At 34.6% G+C, this 9,390-nt stretch overlaps 1 protein-coding gene across 1 annotated transcript in view; it reads right to left on the bottom strand.

Moving 5' to 3' along the window:
- Positions 1–9,390, bottom strand: part of ADGB (androglobin) — a 190,793-nt gene that overhangs the window by 36,451 nt on the left and 144,952 nt on the right. The window contains exon 29 of the mRNA XM_010862563.1: positions 7,604–7,715. Within this exon, the coding sequence (XP_010860865.1) occupies positions 7,604–7,715 (112 nt within the window). The remainder of the gene's footprint in view (positions 1–7,603; positions 7,716–9,390) is intronic.

Consider the following 9,390-nt stretch of genomic DNA (forward strand, 5'->3'; position numbering starts at 1 on the left):
AGCCCCTGCTTGCTGGTGGCAGATGCGAGCATCTGGGCTACTTCTCTACTGGGAAGCTGTTAAGGCACGTAATCTGTGGGGTTTATTTATTTATTTTTCCTCCCGCTTATGTTACCCTCTGAGATTCCAAAACTCCCCACAGACCCGCTGGTGAGAGGGTTTTCTGGTGTTTGAAACCTTCTCCTCTTTTACAACTCCCTTCCCGGGATGGGTCTCCATCCCTAACTCTTTTGTGTCTCTTTTTATCTTTTGTATTTTGTTCTACCTCCTTTCAAAGACAATGGGCTGCCTTTCTGGGTGCCTGATGTCCTCTGCCAGCGTTCAGAAGTTGTTTTGTGGAATTTTCTCAGCGTTCAATGTTCTTTCAATGAATTTGTGGGGGAGAAAGTGGTCTCCCCATCCTATTCCTCCACCATCTTAGGACCGCTCCCCTATGTTTGGCTTTTAGTTATGTCTGATTCTCAGTCGTGTCCGACTCTTTGCAGCCCCATGGACTGCAGCACTCACTGATAGTCTATCCATGGGATTTTCTGGGCATGATTACTGGAGTGGGTAGCCAATTCCTACTCCAGGGTATCTTCCCGACGCAGGGATTGAACCAATGTCCCTTAGTCAGTTCAGTCGCTCAGTCATATCCGACTCTTTGCTACCCCACGGACTGCAGCACACCAGGCCACCCTGTCCATCACCAACTCCCGGAGCTTATTCAAACTTATGTCTGCAAGTCAGTGATGCCATCCACCATCTAATCCTCTATTGTTCCCTTCTGCTCCTGCCTTCAATCTTTCCCAGCATTAAGGTCTTTTCCAATGAGTCAGTTCTTAGCATCAGGTGGCCAAAGTATTGGAGCTTCAGCTTCAGCATCAGTCCTTCCAATGGATATTCAAGACTGATTTCCTTTAGGACTGATTTGTTGGATCTCCTTGAAGTCCAAGGGACTCTCAAGAGTCTTCTCCAATACCACAGTTCAAAAGCATCAATTTTTCAGTGCTCAGCTTTCTTTATGGTCCAACTCTCACATTCATACATGACTACTGGAAAAACCATAGCTTTGACTAGACGTACCTTTGTTGGCAAAGTAATGTCTCTGCTTTTTAATATGCTGTCTAGTTTGGTCATAGCTTTTCTTCCAAGGAGCCAGCATCTTTTAATTTCATGGCTGCAGTCCCCAACTGCAGTGATTTTGGAGCCCAAGAAATAAAGTCTCACTGTTTCCATTGTTTCCCCATTTATCTGCCATGCAGTCATGGGACCAGATGCCATGATCTTAGTTTTCTGAATGTTGAGTTTTAAGTCAATTTTTTCACTCTCCTCTTTCACTTTCATCAAGAGGCTCTTTAGTTCTTCTTCACTTTTTGCCATAAGGGTGGTATCATCTGAACATCTGAGGTTATTGATATTTCTCCCGGCAGTCTTGATTCCAGCTTGTGCTCATTCAGCCTGGCATTTCTCATGAGGTACTCTGTATATAAGTTAAATAAACAGAGTGACAATATACAGCTTTGGAGTACTCCTTTCCAGAAATGGAACCAGTCTGTTGTTCCATGTTCAGTGCTAACTTCTGCTTCCTCACCTGCATACAGATTTCTCAGGGGGTAGGTCAGGTGGTCTGGTATTTCCATCTCTTGAAGAATTTTCCACAGTTTGTTGTAATCCACACAGTCAAAGACTTTGGCATAGTCAACAAAGCAGAAATAGATGTTTTTCTGGGACTCTTTTGCTTTTCCGATGATCCAGTGGATGTTGGCAATTTGATCTCTGGTTCCTCTGCCTTTTCTAAATCTAGCTTGAACATTTGGAAGTTCACCGAGGCCTGGCTTGGAGAATTTTGAGCATTACTTTGCTAGCATGTGAGATGAGTGCAATTGTGTAGCAGTTTGAACATTCTTTGGCATTCCCTTTCTTTGGGATTGGAATGAAACTAACCTTTTCCAGTCCTGTGGCTACTGCTAAGTTTTCCAGATTTGCTGGCATATTGAGTGCAGCATTTTAACAGCATCATCTTTTAGGATTTGATGATTCCAACTGGAATTCTAACACCTCCAATAGCTTTTTTCTTAGTGATGCTTCCAAAGCTCATTTGTCTTCACATTCCAGGATGTCTGGCTCTAGGTGAGTGATCACACCATCGTGGTTATCTGGGTCATTAATATGTTTTTTATATAGTTCTTCTTTGTATAGTTCTTCTTTTTTGTATAGTCTTTTGTATAGTTCTTTGTGTATGTGTATATATATTTATATATATATATATACTATATATACGAAAAAACTATACAAAAATCCACCTATTCTTACTATCTTCTGCTTCTGTTAGGTCCATACCATTTCTGTCCTTTTTGTGCCCATCTTTGCATGAAATATTCCCTTGGTATCTCTTATTTTCTTGAAGAGATCTCTAGTCTTTCCCATTCTATTGTTTTCCATTTCTTTGCATTGATCACTGAGTAAGGGTTTCTTATCTCTCCTTACTATTCTTTGGAACTCTGCATTCAAATGGGTATGTCTTTCCTCTTCTTGCTTTTCACATCTTTTCTTTTCTCAACTATTTGTAAGGCCTCCTCAGACAATCATTTTGCCTTTTTGCATTTCTTTTTCTTTGGGGTAGTCTTGATCACCGCCTCCTGTACAATGTCACAAACCTCCATTCCTAGTTCTTCAGGCACTCTATCAGATCTAATCCCTTGAATCTATTTATCACTTCCACTGTATAATCATAAGGGATTTGATTTAGGTCATACCTGAATGGTTTAGTGGTTTTCCCTACTTACTTCAATTTAATCCTGAATTTGGTAATATTGAGCTTGGTAATATTTGGTATTATTTGGTAATAATCATGAGCTCATGATCTGAGCCACAGTCAGCTCTTGGTTTTGTTTGTGCTGACTGTATAGAGCTTCTTCATCTTTGGCTGCAGAGAATATAATCAATCTGATTTCAGTATTGACCATCTGGTCATGTGTAGAGTCTGGTCATGTGTAGATGACCTTACTTGTCTTCTCTTCTCTTGTGTTGTTGGAAGAGGGTGTTTGCTATGACCAGTGCGTTCTCTTAGCAAAACTCTGTTACATCTCTAGCATAACATGTTTTTACATCTCTTTTATTGGCAGGAGAATTCTTTACCACTAGTGCCATCTTGGAAGCTCTGACACCATTCCCATAGACTTTAAATAATCAATAAAGAACATATGAAATAATATCATACCTATGAATAGTATCATACACTCTATGTTTTTAAGATGTTAACAAATGTCTGATGAAATAGAATCTCAAGCTGCCCCATTAGGTATTTCTGGGGCATTCTTTTCCTACCACTCATAGTTCTTAATGAGTCATACAGTAGGCATATTTGATTCCACTCAAATGAGCATATTCTAAGGAGAAGGGCATGGCAACCCACATCAGTATTCTTGTCTGGAGAATCCCCATGGACAGAGGACCCTGATGGGCTACTGTTCATGGGATAACAAAATCTGAAATGGCTGACTAAGCACAGTACATATTCAAGTTGACATAAGTGAACATTACATAACTATATATATTTATATATTCATATATATATGTATAGTATTTCTATTTATATATACCAAGTTTGATTGTAATTGTATTGGTGTCTGTGTGCTATATATATATAAATCTACAGCATTTGTTTTCTTCAGACTCTGAACTGAAAATATACCATGCACATAGGTTTTTCTGTTTATATTTACCATGTGTGATTGTAATTGTATTGGTGTGTGCATGTGCTACATACATAAATGAATATATAAATATATATAGTATCTACAAAGACTTTGGTTACTTCAAAGACTCTGAACTGGATACACCATGCATGTATTGTGCCTGAGAAAAAGCAACAATAATATTTATTTTAATTCAGGAAATTATTTTATATTCTGCTAATAAAATTAGCACTGGGACTTGAAATCAAATACTTTTGAGAATGATAAAGCTTATGCTTAATGCACATAGATTAGAACTTCAAATATGTGGGCCAGGAACAGAAACAAAGGGCTTCCCAGGTGACTCAGTGGTAGAGAATCTGCCTGCCAGTGCAGACCATGTGTGTTAGATCCCTGGGTCAGGAAGATCCCCTGGAGGAGGAAATGTCAATCCCTCCAGTATTCTTGCCTGGGAAATCCCATGGACAGAGGAGCCTGATGGGCCATGGTCCATGGGGTCAGAAAAGAGTTGGACATGACTTAGTGATTAAACAGCAGCAACGAACATAAAGACTTTAAAATAACAAGACTGCTAATTATTATACATATAAAGGCAGACAATATCACTAAATACTACCTGCTCGGGTTTCTCCATTTTCTATTTTCTTAAGTGAAAGTAAGCAATTTTCACTAAAACGTAAAGTACTGAAATATACTAAAGGTGGCAGTGTTGCTTCATGTTAACCAGAGGCCAAACTTGTTAAAGTTTTATCATGGTTTCAGGCGTTACATTTTATCATGAGTTGTAACAAAGTAAATCTTTGAAAAAAAATAAATTAATGTATTTTATTTCTCATATAAATTAGATACTGAGGTTAAATCAGTTAATGGGGCAACATTTCCATTTAATTTACATATAATTTTAAATTGGGTCACCAACGTACTAATGAAAGAAATGTTTGACCAATTTATATTTGATATATTTATCATTGAAAAGTAAGCTAAGTTAATAATTTCAAGACATTGATAACTTAATTACTCAAAAATATATCTCACTCTTAAGGTTCTAGTTTGTAGGCTACGGGTTGTAGATATATTGGTTACCCACAAAAAGCACATTTATAAGCATGAAATTCAAAAAGATTGTCCAACATATTTTTTTCAAATAAAAAATTTTCCTAGCTCATTTTAAATACAATTCAAACCTGAATTTCTTTGCTACTTTCAGCAAAGGTGACACAAGGTGTCATTTAATTTTAGCAGCTGATCATTCACACTTAAAATTGTCAAATAGGATGTCAAAAAAGAAGACATGTAATTATTCCTAAAGACATTTTCTAGTTGGAACACACAATAATGATAAAACAATTTTTTGAAGTGCTGCTGGGTTCTAGGAACTTTATATATATTATCTTGGATCTTCGTAACAACTCTGAAACAGAGGAGTTATTATATAACACAGAAGTTGTTCTTATTTTACAGGTGATAAATAACCCAGTTTCCACTACTCAAATGTACAGTAGCTTAGCCACTTTACTGTATTTCTCTATTTAATGTTAACTTCATTTTAAAATTTTAATTCACACTATTAATTTGTACCATAACCAAGATCTACATTTTACATTATTCTAGTTCTTAAATTATACTACTGTGTTCAGATACTGAAAATCCACCTGTGCTGGATTTTGAACTTAAGAAACATATACGCTGTACATTACATCCCTGGGGGTTATTTATCTTGTAACTGGAAGTTTGTGTCTTTTGACCACATTTACTTATTTTATATATCCCCCAGCCTCCTCTGTGGCAACCACCAATCTGTTCAAAGTTTCTATGAGTTCTCTTATTTCAGATTCTGCCTATAAGTGAGTTCATATAGCATTTGGCTTGCTCTGTCTGACTTTTTTTCCACTTATCATAATATCCTCAAGCTTCATTCAAGTTGTTTCAAAAGGCAGGTTTTCCTTATTTTCATGGCTGAATAATATTCCATTATATATATCTCACTATGTCTTTACCTGTTCATCCATCAATGGGCAATTAGGTTGTTTGCATGTCTTGGCTATTGTAAATACTGTTGCAATGAACATGGAGGTACAGATATCTCTTGATGATAATGATTTCATTTCCTTAGAACATATACCCAGAAGTGGAATTGCTTGATCTTATGGCAGTACTATTTTTAATTTTTTGAGGAATCTTCATCCTCCATCTCTAGTGGCTGCTCCAATATACATTTCCATTAACAGTGTAATAATGGTTCCGAGTGTAATAACGGTTCTGCTTTCTCCATATTCTCTCCAATATCCACTATCTCTTATCTTTTTGGTAATAGCCATTCTAATAAAATATCTCATTGTGGTTTTGAATCACATTTCCCCAATGATTAGCGATGTTGACCATCTTTTCATGTGTCTGTTGGCCATCTGTATGTGTTCCGTAGAAAAATGTTATTCAGATCCTTTGTCCATTTTTTAATTGGATTGTTTCTTTTTTTGATACTGAGTTACATGATTTCTTTGTATATGTATGTTTATATATATGTGTTTTATGTTTATATATATATATATGTTTATTAACAATCAGATACCTGGTTTGCAAACATTTTCTCCCATTTCATAAGTTGCTTTTCATTATGTTGATGGTTTCCCTTGACATATTATTGTCAGTTTACACAATCCAGATCTAAGCATCATCCTAGCCCTTTGCACCATCAAGAAGGAATGTCATCTTTTAGGAGTTTTTTTGTGGATGCTAGCAGAATGTTGCTTTTTATGGAGGAGCAGGTATTTCTAATGATGGAAGAAGGTTGGTAGATGCATAATGCAGATACGTAAGGCACAGCAGAGGAGAAACAGGAAGGCACAGGACAGAGAAATCTTTTTTATACTTCAACTTATCTAGTCTTGCCATAAATTGTGAACTTTATTTCACAGTAGTAAGTGCATTTTTAGTTTTGTAAGAAATTGAAACTCTTTCAACTTGACTGTACCATTTTGTATTCCCGTCATCAGTGTGTGAAAATTTCTGTTGCTCTGCACTCTGACCAGCTTTTGGTATTGTATTATGCTCTTTTGTAGTGTACAATTTTCTTTTTAAAATAATGTACATAGGTTAATTTTATGATTGGGTAATCTTGTTTGAAATTCGAAAAGGATATACATTGAAAATATTCATTCCTTTAGATTTAATTATTAATAAATATATAAATAAATAATTAAATAAATAAATTAATAATAATAATAATAAGAGCCACTTCATAAGGGTGGCTCAGTGGTAAAGAATCTGCCTGCAATGCAGGAGATGCAAGTTCTATCCCTGCACCAGGAAGATCACCAGGAATAGGAAATGGCAACCCACCGCACTATTCTTGCCTGGAAAATTCCATAGACTGAGGAGCCTGGCAGGCTGCAGTCCATGGGCTCACAAAGAGTCAGACATGAGCATGCATACCTGCAATATATGTTTAAGAGTAGAGGCTGTTTCCAATTTTTTTAAAATCTAAAGCATCAATTTGTTATTTCCTGCTCAGAAATATTGAGAATAGTTTACTTTTTGAAAAAATAAACCTGAATTCTCTTTCAGTGGAAGATTCTTTTTCTCTTAAATATTTTAAAAACATATCTTTAAAGTTATATTTTTTAATAAATTGGACAAAAATAATTTATAATTAGAAAAGTTTAGAGTACCTTTGTTAGATAATCATCAAGTAATTTTTACTAACTGGACAAAAGTTGTTTAAACTTGACTAAACAATCATATATTTTTTGGTTTTCATAACCAAATACTGAAAATGTTGAAACATGTAATCAGTTGATAGAACAGGAAATGCCACTGGATTAGAGCATAAATTGTAAGCAATATTTTAGTAATTACATGACAAATTTACTGTTAAATATGTATAGACAATATAAAATGCAGGAATAATATTTGGAGTGACATACCTTTGTTATCATTTTTCTCTAAGTCTTTTAGTGCTTGAACAAACATCTGTTGACTTTCAGTGAGAGGCCAACTGTTATATAACACCAAACACTGTATAATATACTTGTATACCTGGAAAAATGCAATATTTAAGTATAAACAATAAAAAAATAAATGTAGTATATGCTTAATCATTTATTATTTTAGGCACATAATAAATGCATTTTTTCTGGATCATACAATAATGATTTAATTAAATACTGTTAAATGTTCTCCAAAATTCTGTAATACCACAGTCTATAATAGCCTCATATCCCCATCAATACTATCATATATTCTAGTATTTATAATTTTTGCATTCATGTTTATAAGTTAAATTTATTTTACTTTTGTTACTCAGTTTTGGCATCTGAATTACATTAATCTCTTAAAAAAGACTGGAAGGTTTGTATTGTTTTTCTATTTTCTAGAATAATTTACTCCTCAAAAGTCTGTTAGATCTATTTTGTAAAGCAGCTAGGCCTATGCTTTTTGGAAAGGTATGACTTTGATTATGATTTGTTTTATTATTCTTATTATTTCATATTTTCTGCTTTTTGTGGAGCAGCTAGTCTCTTCTTCCTCCTACCCCAGGAATTTTACATCTAAAACAATTTTTCTAAGTTTTAAATTAGCTTGTGTGTGTGTGTGATCAGTTGCTCAGTTGTGTCCAATTCTGTGGCCCAGTGGACTGTAGCCTGCCAGGCTCCTCTGTCCATGGAATTTTCCAGTCAAGAATACTGGAGTCAGTTGCCATTTCCTCCTAGAGGAGATCTTCCCAACCCAGGGACTAAACCTGTCTCTTGTGTCTTGCATTGGCAGACAGATTCTTTACCACTAGCACCACCTGGGAAGCTCTAGCTAATATAAAGTTGTATATAATACTTAAAAAAATTTTTAAACCTGTTGCTTGCATTTATACCTTCATCCTAATTTTTGTTCTATATTCGATTCATTTATATTTTCTTTCTTTTTTCTTAATTGATTGGTTTTACAAAACGCAAGTGTTTTTATTAATCTTAAAAACCTTAGAGTTTAATTGTTGTAGATTTTGTTCCCCGTTTCTTAAATTTTTACTCATTTTATCAATATTTTTTCTCCTTATTTTTGAGTTATTATTTTACTTGTTCTCTAACTTTTTTGTTTCAATAGTTTAGTTCATTTGTTTGAATCATTCGTATTTTCTGATGAGTTAATTTAAAAAGTCAACGTTCCACTGAATGCTACTTTAGATGTGGTTTACAAATTTTGATTTGTAGTTTTCATTTTTATTGAGCGCTTTGTATTTAATACTTTCTTTTTAAAGGATTTTTAAGCTAAAGAATTATTTAGTATATTTACATGTTTTCATGTTTATGTGATTTTAAGCTGATAATTATTAATTTCTATATTATTAAATTATGTTCAGATGACAATTACACAGTATAGTTTGGGTTTTTTTGAGGCTTCTTGTGTGTTCTATGAAAAAGTATATTTACTTTTTATGAGGTGAAGTGTTCTATTTAGAAATCTAAAAGATTAAGCTTATACTTAATATTTCAAATCCTACTGATCAAATGTATTTTGTTTTTCAACTTAATTTACTCTTTTCTGAAAAGTATGTGTTAAAATATTCAAATATTAATTACTAATTGATTTTTCTATGTAATTCTGTGTATGCTCAGTTGCTCAGTTGTGTCCAACTATAGTCATGTCCCATAGACTGTAGCCCACCAGGCTCCTTTGTCTATGGCATTCTCCAGGCAAGAATACTGGAGGCTTGCCATTT

The sequence above is a fragment of the Bison bison genome, unplaced genomic scaffold (genome assembly GCF_000754665.1).
Source record: "Bison bison bison isolate TAMUID 2011002044 unplaced genomic scaffold, Bison_UMD1.0 scf7180017864483, whole genome shotgun sequence".
In the NCBI taxonomy this organism is placed as follows: Eukaryota; Metazoa; Chordata; class Mammalia; order Artiodactyla; family Bovidae; genus Bison; species Bison bison.